This window comes from Triturus cristatus, chromosome 2_2 (assembly GCF_964204655.1).
Source record: "Triturus cristatus chromosome 2_2, aTriCri1.1, whole genome shotgun sequence".
Taxonomy (NCBI): Eukaryota; Metazoa; Chordata; class Amphibia; order Caudata; family Salamandridae; genus Triturus; species Triturus cristatus.
The window spans coordinates 949,428,547-949,452,721 of NC_140582.1; the positions used below are offsets into that span (position 1 = coordinate 949,428,547).

At 44.8% G+C, this 24,175-nt stretch overlaps 1 protein-coding gene across 1 annotated transcript in view; it reads right to left on the minus strand.

Moving 5' to 3' along the window:
* Nucleotides 1-24,175, minus strand: part of PACRGL (parkin coregulated like) — a 219,314-nt gene that overhangs the window by 111,257 nt on the left and 83,882 nt on the right. Inside the window, exon 3 of the mRNA XM_085642356.1 lies at nucleotides 5,177-5,244. Coding sequence (XP_085498482.1) covers nucleotides 5,177-5,244 — 68 coding nt within the window. The remainder of the gene's footprint in view (nucleotides 1-5,176; nucleotides 5,245-24,175) is intronic.

Genomic DNA, 24,175 nt, shown 5'->3' on the forward strand with positions numbered 1-24,175 from the left:
GGGGTCTGCGAGGATCCGGTGTTGTAAGAAACTGTTTGGTCTGTTCATCAATCCACCCCAAGTCGTACGCTTTTTTCAAAATGTCTTGTAAAATGGTTACAAGTTGTGGCGTTGGATCTGTTTGCAGTGGTAGATATATGGATTGATCATTCACGTGATTATTGACTTGTTGTAGGTAGAACTCTGTGTCCATTATGACAATTGCTCCTCCCTTGTCTGCAGGTTGAATAGTGATGTCTGGGTTGTTTGCAAGGATTCTCAGAGTAATTCTTTCATTGTTCGTCAAGTTTTGGTGTTTGTTAGAAAGAAGGTTCAGGTTTTGTATGTCTTTTTTGACCATGATCTCGAATGTGTCCAGCATCTTATGGGACACTGGAGCTTGGAAGGTACTGCGAGGTTTACATTTCGTCGGTTTGCCAGTTTCTGGAGTTGCATCTAGAGACACAATGTTGGAGAAATAGTGTCGTAGGCGTAATGTCCGCATGAACTTATATAGGGCAACGTCGATTTCCAATTGGTTAGCATGGTTTGTGGGAACAAAAGACAAACCTCTGTTCAAAACAGCTTTTTGGTAAGGTGTAATGTTTACCGATGATATGTTGATGATCAGGGAATGTTCTTCCCGCTGCGTAGCGATTTTCCTGCCCTTTCCTCGCCTGGTTTTGCTGTTGCACTTTGTGTCTGATTGTAGGGCTGGTGGTATTCCTTGGTCCGGGGCCTGAGACAAAAAAGATACCGAGCTTGTTTTGTCAGCGTGTTCAGTGGAATCCTTGGTGGGAATTTGTTGATTAGAAGCCGATGTACCGGGCTGGACTGGTATTCTAGATGTTGAGATATCCTTGTCAGAAACCAAACTCTCTTCCGATGAATGCGTGTTCGGTTTGCGTGGTTCAAACCTTTTTCGTGCATATATTTCGGCCCAGGTGTAAACCTCGTTTAATTTATAGTCAATAGTATCTCTTTTGTACTTTCTTAGTTTCCCCTCTTGTAATTCTCTGCTGTATTTATCAAGTTTTATATTCAGACCCTCTAAGTTGATTCTCCATGTGTCATGTTCTAACCTTGTCTGAAGTTCTCCTTTCAGTGTGTTGATTTCTTGTTCGAGATCCTTGATGGTTTTGGAAAGCTCCTCGATAATGAGTAGAATCAGATCAAGGGAACATTTATTAAGTATTGAGAACCACTTATTTATGAAGGTAGGATTGAGGTGGAAACGGAATAGCATGGGTCTTATAGAAAGTCGTAATCCTCTGGGGATCCGTTTGGCTTTGTGGTACTGTACTAATGTGGAGGCATGAAGTTGTTGGTTAAGTTGACGTCTGGTTAAATATTCTAGTTGTTTAAGTTGTTGTGAGATCGAGCCGCTGTGCGTGTCCATATTTTTTACTTCCTGGATTAAAGAATACATTTCAGAGGCTTGGTCTGTGGTGTAGACCAAAGTGGTTGCTCTATTGTCTGTGATATTCGTTATAGACTCAAACGACATAATAAGATAACACACGTTTTGTATGTTATTTTTTATTTTATTTTAATACTGAGACATAAGATCACTGTGTCTAAAACAAGAGAAAACAAGATGAGGTGTGAGGGTTGGCACTTTGGGGTGCTGGGTTGAGAACTTATGGTCGCTCTATTATTTAACTATTGTGGACAGGAGTGACAGGTATAACAGGGTTATTCGTTGGGCTTCATGGTTAATCTACATATAGGTAGATATTTGACGCCAGCCTGGCTTGCACTCTTTTATCCACAGTGCGGGGCCTCGGATACCTGAGCACGGTCCAGGTGAGGTGAGGTCCAATCCCCTGTCAGTTTGGGTGAGAAATAAAAAAAGAATTTCTTCATAAAGTTTGATTCAGAGAACGCACGTATTGACGAGATTGTAGAAAGTCTTTCTAAAACAAATGATTTATGTTTTTACAGATGTCCTCCAAAACCAAACAAGATAAGGAGGATTAATATACAACTGTGGCTACAGATTGTATTGTTTCTAACAAATTCACTTTATTTTTGGTTATCACATGAACTGCGTTCAGGGATAATATATTTAATTTTCACAACATTTTCGTGACAGTAGCAGCAATTTAAGAGCAGTGGCCCTGATGAATGCCGAGGGACTGTTGGCCCGATAGGCAGAAACATGTTGGCCCGACTTACGACAGTTATTTGTTTCACACTGTCGCTTGCGCTGTTCTAATTTTTTAATTAGGGGATGTGTCTTGTTCTTTATTAAAATTAGTTGGTATAGACACATCACCTTATCTTAACATCACTACACTTTTTGTTTATGTTGCACTGTTCTCTTATTACCATCAACCATCCACAAGAAATTGGTGGTTAATAGACCAGCTGTGGATTTGATCCAGTGTTAAAAGTTTTACTGCCAGGCGTATGGTCCTGATGATCAAAGGGCCTGCCTATGTGCAGTCTGGACGACCACATGATAGGATTGATCACTTGGTTGGTTTGATGGTTATCCTATAACTTGGATCATGTTGACCAGTTGTTCTTTTGAACCAGCAATTACTTCTACTTTCTTGCATACACGCGTTTTCTTTTTCCTTTTTATAGTTGTCAGTGACTAATGCACTCAGTGACATACTTTATAGACTTGTTACTGTGGTCAGGCAAACTGACTTATAGACCTCTCTGGTTTTCTGGTTTTGCGCATAGTAGTGACAGTCCTCACCATCCAATCTCGAAGCTCTGTAGACTTTATTGTTAAAATATATTTTTATTCGTTTTGTTTTCTTTCATTCAATTTGCGGGGTGTGCTCTTTCTTTAATATTAAGAGAAGGGATGCCGTGCATTTACCGAGCCTTCTTTTGATGTTGTGTTGCCTTGCGTGAGTGAGTCGGACCCCTGGGGGAAACCCCTTCATCTCCCTTGGGGGCTCGTTTTGTCAGCAGCAGGCGGATGGTTGCATGAGATGTTAAACTGTACGAACTCCACCTGGCGACGGTGACACTGAAGACGCAGCAATCCGATCAACAAAATAGATGGTAAAGTCAGCTTAAACAAAAGGCCTTACCACAGCTCAAGGCCTGCTTACATGCTGATATGCTTTGAAAGGCAATGTTACCTTTTAAGTTAGGTCACATATTCATGTCTCAGGTCAAACAATGTAAGGAGAGAGATGAAGAAAGCAGATTTAAGGCAAATATCCCGCAGGGCTGGGCAAGATCGACAAGGTGGCCAGCGCGTGTGTGTGGATTATAGGCAGGGGTTACTGTTGTCAGAGTTTGAAGAGGTTGTGGCTGGGACAGGGCAGCGTTTTAGGAGTACTTTCATTCTTTTGTTTTATTATATTCTTTTCTGCAGCACTTGTGAAGCTCTTCCCCTTTGTTTTGCATCCTCTATTTCCTTTAACCTTTCGTGCTTTGTGTCATTTCTACAGTTTTGTTTCTCAATGTGCTCTCTCCCACCTCCAACCCCCTTGGCTCAATTAAGTTCTTGCAGTCTATTTCCATCTTTTATTGTTGCATATTCTTCATTTATCCTGCCACTGCTTGCTCTTGACATTCTTTCACTTCTCTTCTTGTCTGTTCTGGTTCCAGTTCTGCCCCATTTCACTATACATTTCCTTTCTTTCCTCTTTGCCCTTACTTTTCTTCCTCCTGCCTCCCATGCATGGCTACTGGTGAAGTGCAGAATGCTTTAGAATGACCTACTCAGAGTAGGTGATTTATGAGCCTGTAAAGGTATAGTCAAAATGGCAAGCAACAGAGCATCAGAGTCCCTTAGGAAGCAAAGACCGAAGGACATGGGCCTCAAATGCAGGCCTGGATGGCAGGACTAGTTGACTTGTGATGACCTCCTCCAAAGGTATTTCCACCTAGGGAAAATGGATGTTTCAGAAAAAGTAGAATAAGCAACAAGCACCGTCCCCGTATCTGTTCAGCAACAAAGCACACACAAGTAAAATAATTCTCCCCCTCTTGTCTTCAACCATTCTTTCCCTGTCTCATGGTATTAGGCAACAGTGTCATCTACCACTCCCCACTGGACATCCCCCAGGGCTCAGTCTTAGGCCCACTGCCTCTTCAAGCTTCCTCTCCCTGGAGGACATACTCTCTGATTTCACCTCTATAATGTTTCTAATTCCACCTCTATGTTGTTTCTAATTCCACCTCTATGAAGATCACACTGAAATATTCCTTGCCTTCCCTTGTCTCACTCCTCAGATCCACATGCATTTAACTGTCTCATTGATACCAGGAACTTGATAACATTGTTCACTGTCATCTACCATGTACCTTATCTTTTATTGGCCGTCACTAACCTCAGTCCAGCCTCCTAGGCTAAATCAATTGCTCTCATTGGTTTAAATTTATTTTACAATCTGAATGTTATGCTACGAGTCATCATTGTGTTCTTTGTTAGGAAGGGCAATGCTGCTTTTAATAAATACACAAATAAATAAAAAGTCCCTTCATGCTCGATTCATCTAAAACCGAAATCACCTAACAGCCAGCCTAATCAAATTTATCTCCTCTGGGCCCAACAATATCCTTTCCACCAGATGTCTTCACTTTTTCCCCCCATACTTGCAGTTATGCATATTAACGGAGATTAAAAAGCATCTACATGTCATTATCTCACCCACAGCTGCTATAGCCAGATACTAGCTGCTTAATATAAACAAGCATTGGCATAGCCAATAGGTCTCGCCTTTGTGACCTTATAAGTGTTTAGTTATGCAGCACAATATCCTTGGTGCAACAACATCAACTTTTGCATGGCAAAGCACTTTTAAGGTCCCAATGGCGAGACCTATTGACTATGCCAATGATCGTTTTTCAAATAAAACCCCCTTTTATGGTTTGTCATCACTCCTCGTGTCGGAAGGAAGCTTTAAACAAGGAAGGCCACTCACTGCTTGACCGCCTGAGCCACCAGCTTTATAGTGGGTATTCCATCATACTTTAAATTAGGCTCCCTACAGCTGCAGACAATGTTCTATGAATTTAGACGAGCTGAAAACGGAGTTTGTAGGTTTGCTATTTGCACAGATGAAAGGCAGTTACTATCATGGGTACAGCTTGAATAACAACCAGATTCAGGAAAAGAATCACAGTACAGAGGAGAGCCTCAGACGAGTCAAACGAAAAGAAAAATTCTACTCCTCCGATGCTCAACTTACTATAATGCTTTTAAATACTTTTTTGCACTCACCTACAAGGAATGCCCCCTTTAGAATATATAGCAGCAAACGCAGAAGGTGCTTTCTGGTGATCTGAAAACTACAATAGCGGACAAAAATCATTACACATATACACAAAAAGCATATATCAAACAGGAAATACTGATATGCTTTGTTATCTCTTATAGAACACCACGAGAAATAGGGAGTTATTGTGGTTCGCATAAAGGAAGGTCTTCATTAAATTAAAAAAAACTAATGGGAGATTTACGACTCCAAGAAAACCTGTCTTAACGAGGAAAAAGGCCATCATAATGAAGATTAATATTTCATTTGGGTCAAAGAATTATAGGAATAAGGACATTTGTGTACATATAACATACATCCAGTTACATCTGAAATCACAGCACAAGTTCAGTTTGGTGTGTGATTCGTTATTGGCATTTTATAAAAATATTGGCATAATTAAAACTCGTAACTCACGTTTAGAAAAACAAATCAAATAGTAAGTACATTTGTAAACTCTCTCACCCCGTCTAGATATTTCAAGTGAAAAGATTTCGTAACAGATTTAGTCTGTAGTATATATCTCGTTGCTTATTTTACTTTCTGAACATTATATATGTTTTGGTCAAGTTACAGTCCAAAGTGTTTTCTCATACAATCAAACAGAACTAAAAGCTACATGCAGTTAAACAGTAGAAAGGAAACAATCTTTATATCCCATAACAAATAGCAGAACAATTAAATAGCCCACATTTCACCACATTGTGTTAATGTTACACCATTTGTGCTACTATGACTTGACGTATTTGCTTTTACTTTTCGAGAAAATCTGGGTACATTAACAACATGAGCAGTTAAGTAGCTAAGGTGCTTTGTCTCGTAATTTACAGTGGTAAGAACTAGGCCTAGGCTAAATTTCCGTTCCGCTCGCGGAAATTGCGATAATTTGACATTTTCGCGTTCCGCGGAGAGCGCGAAAATGTCAAAATTTCCGCATTCCGCAGCTTAGCGATAATTTGTTTCTTGCACGCGCTGTAAAATAATACATTTTCGCGCGCGCGATCGCCTTACCTGAATCCCCGCGTTCGGCGACAAGTTTTCCCGATTCGGTCGCGTTCTCCACGAGATGTTGGATTGTTGGTAGCCATTTGCGCTGTCTCGCGACAGTACGCGCCCGCAGTAATGTCATTGGTCGAGCGATCACGTCTTTCTTCACGCGATCATGCACCGCGAGAAGAGTGAAAACAAGATGGCCGCGCACGCGAGCAACCGCATGGGTAAGTTGGCGAGCCGCGACCACGCAGAAAATACCGCGAACGGGCGGTAAAAAAACTTCCGCATCTTCGCGATATTTCCGCGGATATTTTTTACATTTTCGCGATAATTTGCGAAAGTCACTTTCGCAAATTCCGCCCACCGCTAGTAAGAACCTCGATCCAACATTGCATAACTACGAATGAAGATGCACCTTTGCCATGGCCACTATTTTTTTTTCAAAACAAATTTTATTGATTGCCATAATGTCTTATTCAATCGGTACAAACATTGTTCTTTGATGTTTCTTGTCGTTTTATAGCTGCCATATTTTAGCGAGATTATTGTGGTACGTACATACAATTACAACATGTTTTGACTTTATTACAGTAACTTTCTGTATGATGCTAGAAGTAGAAAGATACATTATTTGGAATAGGGCTATTAATGTAACTATTACCAAGTACCCACTTTCCCCCTCCCCCCACCCACGTCCTGGCCCATCATGTCTGTTAACTGGCACAGCAATTACATACTTTAAATATTGCTTAGTGTTCCATTTTGCTTTGTGCGGATATGTGTATCCTCCCAGCGACCTCTAACTACGCTGTCCATTGGGGTTCGATTTACTAGTTACTGTGGGTCTGGGGTGGCGTGATGTGGATTGAGGTCTATTGCTTTAAAACTCTCCAGTGTGATAATCCACTCCATAGATATTGGGTGTTAGGCGCAGCCCCCGAGCCTCCTCTCGTCTGATTGCTGCACTTTCTGGACCACTCCATCGTACCACCTCATCATGCCATGAGGATAATGCAGGGGGCCTCACAGATTTCCACCTCATTGTTATAGCTCATACTGCCAATACAAAATCGAGGTCTAAAAAGCAGAGCTGGACTTTCTGGGTGCCTGTGCGTTTACGGAGCCCTAACAGGCATTCTTCTATGGTGTCTCCAATCTGTAGATGTGTGACCTCCCCCACAGCGCCAAGTACCTCCTACCAGAATCCTCTAAGGTGAGGGCATGCCCACTGCATGTGTATGAACCCCGCCTCTTCAATCTTACAGCGCGGACAACAGTGTTGTGTACTTGGGAACATTCGGTGTAGACGGTGCAGGGTTAAGTAGGACCTGTGTAGAAGCATACATTGTATGAATTTAAATTTTGCATTGCGGGTCACTCTTTTTGGGTGTTCCAAAATATTTACCCTTTCCTTAACAGATATGTCTCGTCCCATAGTATCCAACCACTTCGTTCTAAAGTCAGTGAGGGGGGACTGCCGCTTGAGCTCGAATACTTATGTACAGCCATTTTATAAGGTGCCGCCCCTCTCCCATGTAGTATAATGTGCGGACTAATTCATGGGGCGGGGGCTCCATACGTTAAGGGGCCCAACACTTCTTCACATAATGCAACACCATGGCAAGCGTTAAGTATAAGTGTCCTGGCGCCCCTGTAGCACGCGTGAAGTTGTCGTGATCAAGGAGAGTGTTGTCGGTAAACAGGGCTCCCACTGTGTCTATGCCCACTTCAGCCCAGGCCTGTAGCCTATGCTTCGCGAGTCTTCCACCAGGAATTGGTATCTCCAGCAATGAGATGTTTCCAGTATAGGGAATGGAGCTGGACGTGTATTGCAGCACTTTTTATCCAACACTGAAGTGCTGTTGTATGGAGTGGTGGCGTATGAGGGGGGGGCTTCGCATTTTGGTAACAACAATGTGTGGAGCGTCCCCTGATTAATGTCCTGCATTGTGTACCTTATTTCTTGCAGTAAGACAGCCACTGTAGCTGACTAGCATAATAGTATGCTCTGAAGTCTGGCACCCCCAGTCACCCTTTATGCGGTTCCAGTTGTCATTTTTTTTTTTTTGTTTTTAAGGCTCACCCGCCGACGTCTAGCCCCCCAGAGTAGATCCCGCAGTATTATGTCTAGGGTACGAGATATGGATGGAGGGACTAGTATTGGCAGGTTTGTAAAGTAATACAACAATCAGGGAGGGACCACCATTTTAGATATAGCAACCCATCCCATTACCGATCGTGGCAGTGACGTCCAGAATGCCACTTTCGATGGCACTGCTCGTATTCCTTTGATTAGATTGCCGTCACGCAGGTCAGCGTGCGACCTGAATATGTGTATACCTAAGTACTTAAATGTATTGTGTGCCACCGGTATAATATATTTACCAAATCCAATTTCATCTGGGCGATCACCTTCATGCAAGAAGAAGGCATTCGATTTTCCCTCATTAATGGCGAGACCAAAAACACGTTCGAAGCTGGAAAAGATACTGGGGAGGGGCTCCAACATATTTGTGAGGTCCCGTATATATACAATGATGTCATCTGCATAGGCAGATATAAGGTGCGTTGCATCCCCAAGTGATCAGCCTCCCGCCATAATTTAAGTACCAGCGGCACTATGGCAAGCACAAATAATAGGGGGGACATAGGGCAGCCTTGTCTCGTACCTCTGTGCACTGTGTATTATTGTGATATGTGACTGCCGGTGCGTGCTCTCGCAGTAGGGGCCGTTTACAACAGCCGAACCCACCAGAGGTATTCAAGAGGCAACACAAATCTCTCCAAGGCTTTAAACATATAATCCCATGCGATAGTGTCAAAGGCTTGGCGCAGGTCCAGTGCGATGGAGCCAGCATCAACATTCCTCAGGGGTAGTAGCCATGATGTGGTGTAATCATCTGATATTTAACAATGAACTACGCGCTGGTAGGAAGCCGCATTGGTCCCTGTGTATTAATTTATGTAATTGGGGAAGGAGCCGGTTTGCTAGAATCTTACTTAAGATCCTATATTATGATGCCAAATGCGACAATGGGCGATAACCCGAGAGATCTGATCCGTCTCTGCCTGGCTTGGGGAGGGATACCACCAGAGCCTGCATGGTAATGTACGGGAGGTGTCCCAGTTCCAGCACTCTGTTGTATAACTCCTCCATATTCGGGATTAAGGCCTCGGAGTAGGAGTCTAAGAATTCTATAGGCAGGCCGTCCAGAACTGGTGTTTTATTTCATGGGAGCTCTTCGATGGCCGCTTTTATTTCCATTTTTGTAATCTCACCCATTAGGCTTTTCTGTGCATCAGCATTTAGCTTTGGGTAAGGGTAATCCCTCTAGTAATGTGTCAATAAGTGTAGCGTCAATGGTCTTGAGCCATGGCCACTAAACATACTTAATTTCCTGGCTTTAACTTTGGCCGTTTCTCTAAAAACAATATATATTTATTGGATATATAAACGGTCATTACAAATTCCAGAACCATTTCAATTGAGTTTCAATTTTTCATGTAATTTGCGAACTAATTCATAGAACAATATTGGTACAACTTTATGCAGGTACCAGAGATTCAGCTGAAAGTCTGGAACACACTACATTAAAGTATTGCAGGCTCATCAGCAGGCCTTTTGTACACTTGTTCAGAATTTTGCCATGACAGTTCAAAAGCAATGTTTGGGTAAATAGCATTCCCAACTGTAATAACCACATAACCACCTCAATCTTTGGGAAGACAGCAGTGCAATATAGTTGGCATCAGTGCAGAGCAAATACCATTATTTTTTATTTGGATACATAAGCTGTTATTTTACTAGCTCTACAGAAATAATTAAATACAAATTGAAAAAACAAGTTACTTAACTTCGGTAACGCTCTTTCTGGTGGATACTCTATTTAACTGCAGATTCCTCATCTTGTGAATACCCTGCGCACCAGAATGGATCCGCAGATTATTTTAGTCAGCAATAACCTCACGCCCCAGTAGGTGAGCCCACCATGCACCATTGCGTCTTTTCTATCCTGCACCGGAAATTACTTCACCTCCACAACATAAATGCCACCTCTGCATGTTGATTTCTTTCTGACATCTGTCTCTGACATTGGACGAGGAGTGTTAAATAATCAGATAGTGCAAGAACAAGGAGATGATGGACGAAGCACTGAAACTTTTCAGACAATCACCCCCTGTCACAGATCTCGGTTGAATTGATCATCGTTTTTTAGCTCACTTCACCACCCCAGTTCAGACCCAGCCATATGCAATCAACCTTGACCGTGTTCCTCATGGGAACAGTCCAGACCGGACTGCCAAGTCAGATCTTCCCTGGACCGGAAACAAGCATCCTGGGACCGGTTTTGGGGTAACACCAATCATCAGCCAGGCTAGCTTGAATCCAGTGACAAAGTGAGCAAGGGACCCATGTCTGGGCATACCCTGCCAACTTAAGGCAAACAAAGAAAAAGACAAGGAGATGATGGATGGAGTGCTGAAACTTTTCAGACACTCCCCCCCCCCCCCAGTCGAAGATCTGGGTTGAATCCATCATCGTTCTTTAGCTCACTTCGCCACCTCAGGTCAGACCCAGCCATATGCAAAATCAGTCTTGACCCTGTTCCTCAGGGGAACAGTCCAGCCCGAACTGCCAAGCCAGGTCTACCCTGGACTGGAAACAAGCATCCTGGGAACGGTTTCGGGGTAACAGATAGTGCCAGTGGGAAGATCTCTAGTTGGCATTTTATTAATGTGGGCCCAGGAAGTCCATTTCACAGATCGGGTGTAGTGAGGAATCAGTGATTAAATAGAGTATCTACCAGAAAGAGAGTTACCAACGGTAAGTAACTTGATCTTCTAATTGATACTTCAAACCGCAGCTTCCTCTCATTGTGAACCGATACTAAAGCAGTCCCTACCCAGGATGAGTCGTGCTAAGCCATGACAGGATGCCCCTAAGGACTGCAGTGTGGCGTATTCGGGCCAGGGCATTAACACCACCCCAATGCTTGAACAGCTGTTGTAAAGTCACCTTGTAGAAAAAAGTGTTTCACCTTTTTTTTTTTTGTAAGAGGAGATAGCAGATACTAGGCATTCTTTTTTTGTTAATGTTTTCCTTGAGTGTGAGGTTGGTGTCCATGTTGAATCCAAGTGACTTGGCATTTGGAGAAATTTGAGGTTCAAAGGGGGTTAAGGGTCATGTCATTGAGCCAGGCTTGCACTGTGCCTTCTTTGTTTTATTTGACACATAACAGGAATTCTGTCTTGTTTGGGGTAAGCTTTGGGTAGGTGCTGGACATCTAAGGTCAGTATGATAAGCAGGCAGTTTTTGAGCCATTGAATATCTGAAGCAGTGTAGGCTTTTAAGTAGAGTTGTGGATAATCAGCATACTGGTGAATCCTGATGCTATTATCGGTGAGTAAGAGCACCAAGCGACTCCACGTGGAAGTTGAAAGAACAACATGCAAGTAGATGCCCCTAGAAAATACTGTTGATTACTCCAAACATAAGTGATTTATGGTAATGTGTTCATTACCATAATAATTCATGCTCCAATGCTTTTATAACACATTAGCACATCAATAAAGATAGGTCCTGATTCAGTGGTTATTCATCATTTGGAGTGACACACGAAGGATGGTCATTGCTCAGAAAAGGTTGAAGACCCCTGGGTTAGGCAGTTTAGAGCACAGATAAAAGAGTTTAGGGTTAATGCTACAGAGCTAAGGGTACACTCTGCAAGTTACACAGTTTAGAGGCAGGGCTCAGATTTATAAGTGTGAATGAATGTACGATAATTCATAAAAGCACTAAACAGTGGAAATCAAAACAGAAAAGGAAGGTCTTGATTTCCTTCCAAAAGGCTCTTAAGTTTTGTTGAGAACGTAAGGCTAGAGGAAGGGAATTCCAAATTCTAGCTGTTATCATCATCAGAGAGCAGACTTCCATTCTGGCTTTCTTGAACTTTGGAATGGTGACCTCAGAAGCATGTTCGGAGCTCTCACCTCACGAGTCGGCTGATACAAGGTGAACAATGAGGTTATTAAAGAGTGCTGATGAAATACTTTGGAACACAAGCAGAACACTTTGAATTGGCATCTTTCAGAACTGAAGTCCAATGAAGTCTTGCTAACCAATTAGAGATGGCTGCAACATTTCTTTAAACCTAACACTATACTGGCTGCAGCATTTTGCAGCAATTGTAATCTGTATAGGAAGAAGTTTACCAATCTTATGTAAACTGAATTACAGTAACCTATTCTAGAAAGGTTCAGGGCTTGTACCATGTACTTTGTAGATGACGCTGGTATAAAAGGGAAAAACTTCCTTATGGTTTTCAACTGCCTGAAACCTAGTGTACATGTTGTTTTAATACGCTCTTTAAAGGCAAATAGGAATCCATAGCAAAAACCAAAGGAAATGATGGACGGAGTGTTGAACATTGCAAGCACTCACCCCCAGTCAACTGATCTGGGTTTAATCCATCACCGTTCTTTAGCCCACTCTGCCACCCCAGTTCAGACATGGCCATATGCAAATCAGTCTGACCCTGTGCCTCATGGGAACAGTCCAGCCCGAACTGCCAAGCCATGTCTTCCCTGGACCGGAAACAAGCTTCCTAGGACCGGTTTCTGGCATTTCAGCCGTCTTCAGCCAGGCTTGCTTGAATCCAGTGGCAAAGTGAGCAAGGGACTCACGTCTGAGCATACCCTGCCAACTTATGGCGAACAAAGCGAAAACCAAAGGAAATGATGGACGGAGTGTTGAACATTGCAAGCACTCACCCCCAGTCAACTGATCTGGGTTTAATCCATCACCGTTCTTTAGCCCACTCTGCCACCCCAGTTCAGACATGGCCATATGCAAATCAGTCTGACCCTGTGCCTCATGGGAACAGTCCAGCCCGAACTGCCAAGCCATGTCTTCCCTGGACCGGAAACAAGCTTCCTAGGACCGGTTTCTGGCATTTCAGCCGTCTTCAGCCAGGCTTGCTTGAATCCAGTGGCAAAGTGAGCAAGGGACTCACGTCTGAGCATACCCTGCCAACTTATGGCGAACAAAGCGAAAACCAAAGGAAATGATGGACGGAGTGTTGAACATTGCAAGCACTCACCCCCAGTCAACTGATCTGGGTTTAATCCATCACCGTTCTTTAGCCCACTCTGCCACCCCAGTTCAGACATGGCCATATGCAAATCAGTCTGACCCTGTGCCTCATGGGAACAGTCCAGCCCGAACTGCCAAGCCATGTCTTCCCTGGACCGGAAACAAGCTTCCTAGGAGCGGTTTCTGGCATAGGAATCCATACACATTCCAAGTCAGAGCAAGATCCTGAAAGATTTTGTCCACCATTCTTGTGACCAAGAGGTTTCATATATGAAGACTACAATCTCCTTTTTATCTTTGTTCAGTACCATATATTTTACAGTCATACAATTGGATAACTACAAAAGACAACTTTTAAATTCTTAGCCATTGCCTCAGGATTTTTCTATAACCTGATCAGTTGTGTATTGTCGGCATACGAAAAGAAAGTGATGCTGAATGACTCAATCAGGTTGGCTAGCGTAGAGAATGACACAATAAAAAGAATGGGGCTTGAAACCGAACCCTGGGGTACTCCTGCCCTGCAATTTGCGAAACCCACTGCTTCTGTGCGCTTTCTTAAAAAACAGAAGAGAACCAAGCAAGCACAATCTCAAACACCAACTGCCTCCAGCCTCTACAATAAGACGGAGTGGAAACGGTGGCGGTTAGACCTGGCATCCGTTGCGTGGTTTCTCTGACTTTCTGTCTTCCGACCTCCTGTTTTGCTGACTTCATTTATGCTGGCTTTAGGATTTTGAGCACTTTAGCACTGCTGACCAGTGCTATAGTGCTTGTGCTCTTTTCCTAAAACATGGCAACATTGGAGTATCCACAAGTAACATATTTAATTTACTTACAAGTTCCTAGTAAAGTGCACTACATGTGCACAGGGCCTGTAAATTAAATGCTACTAGTGGGCCTGCAGCACTAATTGTGCCATCCATTTCAGTATCATGCCTGCCGTTGCAGAGCCTGTGTGTGCAATATTAAACTGCCATGTCAACCTGGCAAGTTAATCCTCTTGCCAGTCTCAACCCTTCCTTTTTAATACATATAAGTCACCCCTATGGTAAGTCCTAGACAGCCCTATGGGGAGGTTGCAGTTTATTAAAAAAGCAGGACATGTACTTTTAAGTTTTACATGTCCTAGTAGGGAAAAACGATTAAATTTCTTTTTCACTACTGCAAGGCCTATCTCTCCCATTGGTTAACATAGGGATTACCTTAAAATATTTTATAAGTGTAATTTCCAATTGGGAAAAGATTGACATTTCAAGTTTGGTGTCTCTGGAATCATAATTTAAAACTTTCACTTATGGTAAGGTTGAATTTTAAGTTGAAAGTCTGAAAATACCACTTTCAGAAAGATGGCATTTTCTTACTTTACCCATTATGTGCCTTTGCCTGTCTCTGGATCCACATCGGGGGTGGGTGGCAGATGGACTTTGTGGAGTCCCTCTAGACAGCCACACACAAAGGGAGCTTATGTGTGTCTGATGGGCCATCCACATCCTGATGAGATATTGAATTGCTGATAGGTCATCCTGTGAAGCATAGGAGGGAGTATCCGACACCTGCACCTGAATGAGCTGTGTCTGTCCCACACAAAGAGCTGCGCACCCCCCTGTAGTGAGTCTAGAGCCAGGGTAGAAGTACAGGAACTATATGCAATTCAAATGCCTCTCTTTGAGACCTCTCCCACTTCAAAGGCACATCTAGGTATAAGTACTGGACCCCTGACACCACCAACTCAGTACACTTTTGGACCCAAGGACATTCTGCCAGGAAGGGCGACTGCTGTGCTGCTGAAAGAACTGTCACTTTGCTGGACACCTGCTTTGCTGGGCTTGACCTGCTGCTTAATGCCCTCCTTGCCTGAGAGTGAGAAAGACTGGATCTGCATTGCTACATCCCAAGAATCAAAGTGAGTCAAAGGGATTGATAGCTTTCCTCCTGTTCTGAAGTCTCATGGACATCAAAGACTTACACCAACCCTTCTACAGATCTGGACTCTGCTAACTGTGTCCGAAACTGACACATCTCTGCTCGACGCGGACGCACCGCTGCTGCCGCTTAGGACGAAGACATGCGCAGCTCGATGACAAACATCGCCTTCATCATAAAGGGTTCCCCACCAAAACATCTCCGACTGCGCAGATTGGAAACGATGCATCGCCTACATCCGAAGGGATCAACACGGACACATCGCCTCCTCTGCTCCCCGTATCAGGTCTTCGATGTTCACACATCCTCCATCCAAAAGTACTTTTTCAGCGAGATAATGCTGAGGATTTCTCCCAAATTAAACATCTGGAAGCTTGGACTAAAGAATCCTCTCACTCCCTTGATCATTTCCCTGCCCTTTCGCTAGAGGATCTTAATAGCCTGTTGGACAAAACTAAATCGTCATCTCCACTCGATCCAGTTCCTCTGAAAGTACTGAAGAACTGCAGAGAGATCATTCTTCCTTCGATGCTGGAAGTCATGAATGGAGCATTGGAACAGGGCATCTTCCCGTCACTTTGGAAGAAAGCCATCGTGAAGCCGCTGCTGAAAAAGACCACCTTGGACCCTGGAGTACTGAAGAACTTTAGACCCATCTCTCTGCTGCCGGCCCCTGCTAAAATGTTGGAGACCCATTTGAATTTCCATCTTTCAAACTTCCTCGATACCTCTGGTTTCTTGGACGGGTCCCAACATGGCTTTAGAAAGCTGCATAGCACGGAGTCTGCTTTGACGAAAGTCATGGATAACATCCGCAGAAAAGTGGATTTGGGTCTAACCACCGTACTGGTGCTGCTGGATCTTTCAGCAGCATTTGACACCCTGTCTCCCCTTACTTTAACAACTAGGTTAAGGGAGGCAGGGGTAGAAGGACCGGCACTCAGTCTCCTGAGCTCCTTTCTTCAACAACGAGAACAGCGTGTCATGCTAGGTGAATACCTCTCCCCCGCTAAGTCTTTGCAATGTGGGGTGCCACAGGGGTCGGCATTGAGTCCGACCCTGTTTAACATCTACGTGGCCCCACTTGCAAGACTAGTAAGATCTCAGGGGATGGAGGTAGTGTCGTATGCCGACGACACGCAGATTATGGTATCCCTGACTCACTCTGTGGGTGAAACCGCTTCTAACTTTAGGGCCTGCATGCAACTTGTTGCAGAGTGGATGATTGCCAACTCCCTAAAGTTGAACGGGGACAAGACAGAGGTCCTGGTCTTTGGCAAGGACCAGGGCATATGGTCAGATGATTGGTGGCCTCCTTCTTTAGGTAGCTGCCCAACACCAACACAATCTGCCAGGAACCTAGGCGTCATCTTCGACACCCAGCTCTCCATGGAGCTTCAGGTCAACAGAACGGTGGCTACCTGTTGGGGAGTCATCAAGACCTTGAAAAGAATCGTACACTACCTGTCCCCTCAGGCACGGAAACAGGTGGTGATCGCCCTTGTTGGCTCAAGGCTTGATTACTGCAACTCAGTGTACGCCGGGGCCAACAAGGGCCTGCTTTAGCGTTTGCAGGTCATACAAAACGCGGCAGCGCGGTTTGCTCTCGCTTTGCCCTGGCTGGCCTCGATGATCTTAGCGAGGAAGAACCTCCACTGGCTCCCCATCCCCTCAAGGATCACTTTTAAACTCCTTTGCCTTACATATAAGGCTTTAACTGCAGGCCCGGCTGATGCCCTTGGATCACTTCTCTCTAGATACGTTCCGAGTAGATGTCTCCGATCCAGTGAGCTTAATCAACTGGTAATTCCCAGAGCCAAGAAGGCTAGATGGGGGAGCAAAGCTTTTTCCATACTGGCTCCTCTGATGTGGAATTCACTCCCCCTGGAAATCAAAACACTGCCCTCCCTTGACCTCTTTAGGAAGTCATTGAAAACTTGGCTCTTTATTAATGCTTACCAGTAGGCTCTGTTTCTTTTCGCTCACAGTCGTTATTTGGATTAGGCGCCTTGACGCCCATTGGGCATAGCTGCGCAATATAAATAATGTTTCATTCATTCATTCATTCATAAGGTTGGTCCCTGTATATGACTCCCGCTACATTGCGGCCAGCCTGAAATTTCAGATTTGACCCAGTCCAGCGCGGCTAGATAGCCCTGGTTGGCGCTATATGTTTCTAAGCACTACATTTTATGATATTCTTTAGAAATTCATAACTCCGGTTCGACGTATCGGATGTTTGTCATTTTGGTCTTGTTTTGTTCATTAAATTAAGATGTACCTTTGTAACCCGTGGAATATGTTTGTCTGGTATTTTCACAGTTTTACTGTTTTAGTGTTGCACAACCACTTTACACATTGCCTCTTAAGTTAAGCCTGACTGACCTGTGCCAAACTACCAGAGGGTAAGCACGGGTTAATTTAGTGTGTGCATCTGACTTACCTGGACTAGAATTGTGTTAATACTTGGACATGGCGCATACCTCTGCCAACTAGAGATCCTATTTCTAACAGTGTCAAACAAGATCAGCGCTCCCACTCATCCATAATGTCAGATACCCTGGGTGGCCTTAGCCAATACGTTATCTGTGGAGAGACCCTTGTGGAAGCCTGATAGGGCTTTCTGCAGGAGATGATTAGATTGAAGATAGGAGTACTGAGTTAATGGTTAAGTGTATAGGGTTTAGGTTACACAGAACAGGGTGCAATGTTAAGAGCACAGAGCTTAGGGTTACTAGTTTAAGAACACATTAAGAGAGTGAGAGGTATGAGTCAGCACACGTCCTCCCTAGTCAACCCATTAATAAACGACCGATGCGAAGGCTCCAAATCTGGGATTATCCTTTTCTGTGATCACCTACCACAACACATACACTTATACATTTAAAGACACCTAGCCCACAATTTATAGTAGAATGCGTCATTATAGGTGTATTCGCCTGTTCTGCTCGATTTTCCCGGCCTTCTTGTGAGGAACAATGATGGAATATGACTTCAGTCTCTTATCATTCAAGTCTAAGGGTTAGAGTAGTGAATGGAGCCTATTTACTAGGCACTTCGACATGGTTCTGTGCTCTTCCCCATAGATCAGGGCTTGCACACATAGCCTAGGGGATAGATTCGTTAGTATTAGGGATAACCTGTCCTGTAGTGAGGGTATTTCATGGAGCCGTGCTGAATTCAGGCCTGGTAGACCTCAAACGGGAGAGACTCCATCTTTCTTTCTGCTCCGGCAGCTTGGGATGCTTCTAGGTCAAATGTAATGTTTTAGTTATGAGGTGTTATTCGCTTGGAGAGAACCGGTTCAGGCCGGCCCTTATCGAAGGATTGTATTTTTCTTCATGCCGAAGACACTACATCAGGCCGGCCGGCTGGGAACGTGTCCTTGGTACGGGGAGGTACAAGAATTTGGTGGGCGGCAGGTTACGGGCCGGAATTTTCCATGAGGAAACGCACCTCTATATTAGTGAAAGTCTGAGGCAGTTACATGTTCAGTCCGTAGGCGGCATCTAGCCGTTAGCAGTAAATCTACTACTTATTCCAGGGAAGACAGACGCCATCTTGAAGGCGGAGAAGAACCGAGAGACAGATACTCTCCTAGCAGAATAGCCAGAGAGGAGAGAGTAGCCGATAAGGAAGAGGTCCCAGTGACTCGGAGAAGGGTGAAGAGAACAGCGCATAGTGGTGCAGACATGTATCCGTGATTGCGGAGGTGTGACTTCCAGGCGAGCCGAGGCACAGACGAGAAGGGAACCTAGATGACCACTGAGTGCAGGCTACACACTACTAAGGTGATGTCGACCCTTTCTTATTAGAGTGTACAACTTAATCTTTCACTTTTCTTTGCAGGTTATGTGTTATATTGTAATGTTATGTGGTTGCGTATGTAATGAGTAATAAAGTACCCAGTTTGTAGTGAACCAACATGTGCTGCGTGTTCTTGTATGAGAGGGTAGCCTATTCTTCTAGTCAGCTGCGGCTACATGAACAGATGTTAACCCTGATCAGGTAAGTGGTAACTGAATAAGGGAAAGAGGAGCCCCTCGAACCGGAGAACAGACTATGCTTGAACTGGCAATCCTTGTGTGATCTGATGAATAGTGAGACTGATTCCCTTTTTGTATGTTATGGTGATCATAGGATGAACTTCGTATGAGACTGCCGTCTGGGTAGAGAGGTCTGGATTCGTATGGGATCGCGAGGCCGCCACTTGTGATACTGTCGTATGGGCAGAGAGGTCTGGATCCGTATGGGATCGCGAGGCCGCCGATTGTGCTGAGACTGCTGTCTGGGTAGAGAGGTCTGGATTCGTATGGGATCGCGAGGCCGCCACTTGTGATACTGTCGTATGGGCAGAGAGGTCTGGATTCGTATGGGATCGCGAGGCCGCCGATTGTGCTGAGACTGCCGTCTGGGTAGAGAGGTCTGGATTCGTATGGGATCGCGAGGCCGCCACTTGTGATACTGTCGTATGGGCAGAGAGGTCTGGATCCGTATGGGATCGCGAGGCCGCCGATTGTGCTGAGACTGCCGTCTGGGTAGAGAGGTCTGGATTCGTATGGGATCGCGAGGCCGCCACTTGTGATACTGTCGTATGGGCAGAGAGGTCTGGATCCGTATGGGATCGCGAGGCCGCCGATTGTGCTGAGACTGCTGTCTGGGTAGAGAGGTCTGGATTCATATGGGATCGCGAGGCCGCCACTTGTGATACTGTCGTATGGGCAGAGAGGTTTGGATTCGTATGGGATCGCGAGGCCGCCAATTGTGCTGAGACTGCCGTCTGGGTAGAGAGGTCTGGATTCGTATGGGATCGCGAGGCCGCCACTTGTGATACTGTCGTATGGGCAGAGAGGTCTGGATTCGTATGGGATCGCGAGGCCGCCACTTGTGATACTGTCGTATGGGCAGAGAGGTCTGGATTCGTATGGGATCGCGAGGCCGCCGATTGTGCTGAGACTGCCGTCTGGGTAGAGAGGTCTGGATTCGTATGGGATCGCGAGGCCGCCACTTGTGATACTGTCGTATGGGCAGAGAGGTCTGGATCCGTATGGGATCGCGAGGCCGCCGATTATAAGAGGTCTTGGTATGTATAGTAGGAATTCCCTGTCCTTAGGTGGTAAATATATGTGGTTGCACTATTGTAGATAGGCCCTAGGGAGGGGGTAACGTTCTGGCTGGGTTAGTGAGGCTCTGATGAGCGGGTTCTATCTGATCCGAAAACCCAAGCAGAACATTTGGCGTCACGAACCGTTTACGAAACCTGTGTGCGTTGTGGTCGTATCGTGTTTGCTTTCGGCGCGTGCGTGGTTTCGTTTGTATATTATTTGTGTATAATTGTGTGTGTAGTTTTTTTTTTTTCTTCTTTCTCTCTTTCTCTTTCTTTTCCGAGATGTTTTCTAGAAAGTCGAAATCTACTTTTAAGTTGCCCGTTGATATTCCCGGCTGGGATTCAACGCCTTATGAAGCCTTAGCCCGTGAGTGGGCTGATTCTACTGGTTTGAGTGAGAATTGGAATTCTTTTTTGGAGCTGGCGGAGCCGGCTAATGTGATTACTTGTTTACAGAAGGCGCCGGTATCTAAGGGTGATGAGCTTCCCGTTTTGGGGCGCAGAGGTTGGATTGTTCTGTCTGCGTACAGGATCCTGCATGAGAGGTTGTTGAAGTTACAGAATGTGCATAAGGATGTGGAAGTGAACTTTGTTGAGATTCAGAATGCTCATACTTTGTTGCGGTGTCAAAATAAGTTGCTTGCTGACAAACTTGATACGTACCAAACTATTGCCGAGAGGGCGGCTGTGCGAATTGCTCGTTATAAATACAAGAATCGGCGTGGTCGGGTTTCGACGCGAAAGGTGCGTCTGGTCGTGGCGAAAGCCGGACTAGATTGGAATCCTGATGAATGGGATGGTAATATCTGGAACTCGAGTGATTCTCCTTCCTCGGGTGAGGAGTCTGCCAAGCGCGAGTCCTCTCGCTCCGGCCGTGATTGTAAGTCTGCTTCTTGCGCCTCTGATGGTGCACCCAGTGATTGCGCTCGTCCTCCGAGCGGGGTCGATGCTTCTTACACTGATTGTTCCTCTACGTGTACTGGTCGAGCTCCTTGTGATGCTCGTCCCGCGGTCTCGGTGCATCCAGTTTTTCGGCGGAAGTTGCAGCAGGCTCCCGGTGCTCCAAATGGTATTGCTTTAGACTCTTTGGAGGATTTTACTCAACAAGAAATTAGTGATATTTTGCAGCGATTTCGGCAGCGAGCTGGTGAGTCCTTACTCACATGGATGGTGCGCCTTTATGAACTGGGCGCTGCTGGCATTATGTTGGATGCTTGCGATTGTTTGAAGTTTTGTTCCTTGAGTTCGGATTCTACTGTACAGGATCATTTTCGTAACTTTAATGTTGGTGGTCAAATTTCTTTGCTTCAATTGGCGACTGAGGGTTGTAATCAAAAATATCCTACTGAGTCTGACTGGCCTGTGAATGACAAACCGTGGTATACTTTGCGCGACGCTGCACAACGTCTCAAAGAGGAGGTGATGAAAACGGCAATTTTTCTGAATACTGCTGACAGGTTGCTTGATGGTTTGTTGACATCTTCTGTGCGGAATCGTATTTTTCGTTCTTCCCCTGTTGCTTATAAGCAGATCATGATGACTTTATTGATTAATCAGACTGGTAACGTATTGTCTATGGTGCTGGAATCGGTACGCCAACTCGGTGAGTTGGGTGAGTGGTTTAAACCTGAACGGCAATCCCGGCCTGACACTCGTACTCCTGGTGACAATAAACTTACTAGACGTGATATGTTTTTTGGTCTTATGGCCGATGGTGTGCGGAAGGAGGACATTGACGGTGAGACTACTTCTCGTTTGTGGGAAATGTTTCGCAAACGTGGCTTGGATCGAAAGGAGGGTGCCCGGCGTGTTCGGACAACTGAGTGTGATCGTGGTTTTTCTGACGGTAGCGGTGATGACGACCGCCGTGGGCGCTCTGATCGTCGTGATGATCGACGTTATGTACGTGATTTGTCCCCCCGTAATGAGAGAGACAGGGAGAGAGAGGGGGAAAGAGAGAGGGGGAGAAATGATTATGTTAACAGCAGACGTAGAGATGATAGGGATCAATCCCCTGAGTTGAGAAGGAGAGAGGATCGACACAGATTGGCCGATCGAAACCCGCAGTACAATGCAGAGAACAGGAATCCATTTCGTAATGGAGATGGATATGAACAGGAGGTATCGATACCTGGGAAACGTGAGAGTCTTTATCCTGATTTATCCTGGTACACAGAACGCAGTAAAAATGACTAGGAAATAGGTCAAGCTCCAGTACACAGATGGGCTCACAGAGATAATAGACCCTATGTAGATATTGATATTTATTGGAGACATCGTAATGTCCAAAGGGCCCGAGCATTGGTAGATACAGGAGCGGAGGCCACTCTTATTCATGGAAAATCAAAGAAGTTTAAAGGTCAGCCTTTTACAATTACCGGATTAGGTGGAAAGGAAACTCCCGCAGTTCAAACTTTACTTGAAATGAGAATAGGTAGAATTCCTAGAAAAGAATACTCTGTATTAGTGGTACCACTCTTAGAATTTATAATTGGAATTGATATTTTGAAAGGAATGACTTTGCACTTAGATGATGGATGTTACCAATTTGGAACTAAACATTATATATCGTCCAGGCCTGTATGGGTTGGTCGTTTAAGAATGCCCCCCATAAAAGTTCCCCAGGCGACAAAAGTGGTTCGTCAGAAGCAGTATCGTATTCCAGGTGGTCATGAAGAGATTAGTACCACTATTCAGGAGTTGGTGGATGCAGGAGTTATAACCCCAGTTACTTCTGCTTGGAATAATCCTGTTTGGCCTGTACGTAAGAGTGATAATTCTTGGCGCATGACTGTTGATTATCGAGAATTGAATAGACACACACCCCCTTTGACTGTTGCAGTACCGGATGTTATTACCCTAATTGAAAGAATCCAAAAACATCCAGGTACATGGTATGCGTCCATTGATATTGCTGATGCTTTCTTTTCGATTCCGATTGCCCCTGAGTGTCAGGAACAATTCAGTTTTACGTGGAACGGGCGTCAGATGACGTTTAGAAGTCTTCCCCAGGGCTATGTGCAGAGTCCTACGATATGTCACCGGCTGGTGGCAGAGCATTTGGCTGAGGTACCGGTTCATCCGCGAATTCAGATATGTCACTATATTGATGATATTTTGATCCAAGGTGAAACACAAGAGGAAGTTCAGACCCAATTGGACAGAGTCATTGAGTGCCTGCGTGAGAAAGGTTGGGAAATCAACCCGGATAAATTACAAGGTCCGTCCCAGGCTGTGAAATTTTTGGGTATTAATTGGCATGAGGGGCACCGAGAAGTGATCCCTCAGGTTAAACAGAAAATTCTTGATTTTGCAGTTCCGAGGAACAGGAAAGAAGCCCAAAGCTTCATTGGTTTGTTTGGTTTTTGGCGCCAGCATATTCCTCATTTGAGTCAAATATTGGCCCCTTTGTACCGTGTCACTCGTAAAAAGAATGCATTTGAATGGGATAAACCACAGCAAGATGCGTTCAGTCTGGCAAAAGAAGCAATTCAGCATGCTCTTGATTTATGGCCTGTATGTGATGGTGATGTGGATTTGAATGTGTCCGTACAAGGCCTTTATGCGAATTGGAGTTTGTGGCAGAAACAAGGCAAGAGTAGAGTACCGTTAGGTTTCTGGACCAAAAAGTTGATGCTGGTGAGCGTTATACACCTTTTGAGAAACAGTTACTTGCATGTTATTGGGCTCTGGTGGATACCGAGCAATTGACTTTGGGACATGATATAGTTTTGCGACCTGAAATTCCTATCATGCAGTGGGTTATGAGTTCGCCGAAAACTCACCGAATTGGACACGCTCAAGAGGAGAGTGTGATTAAATGGAAATGGTATATACAAGACAGGG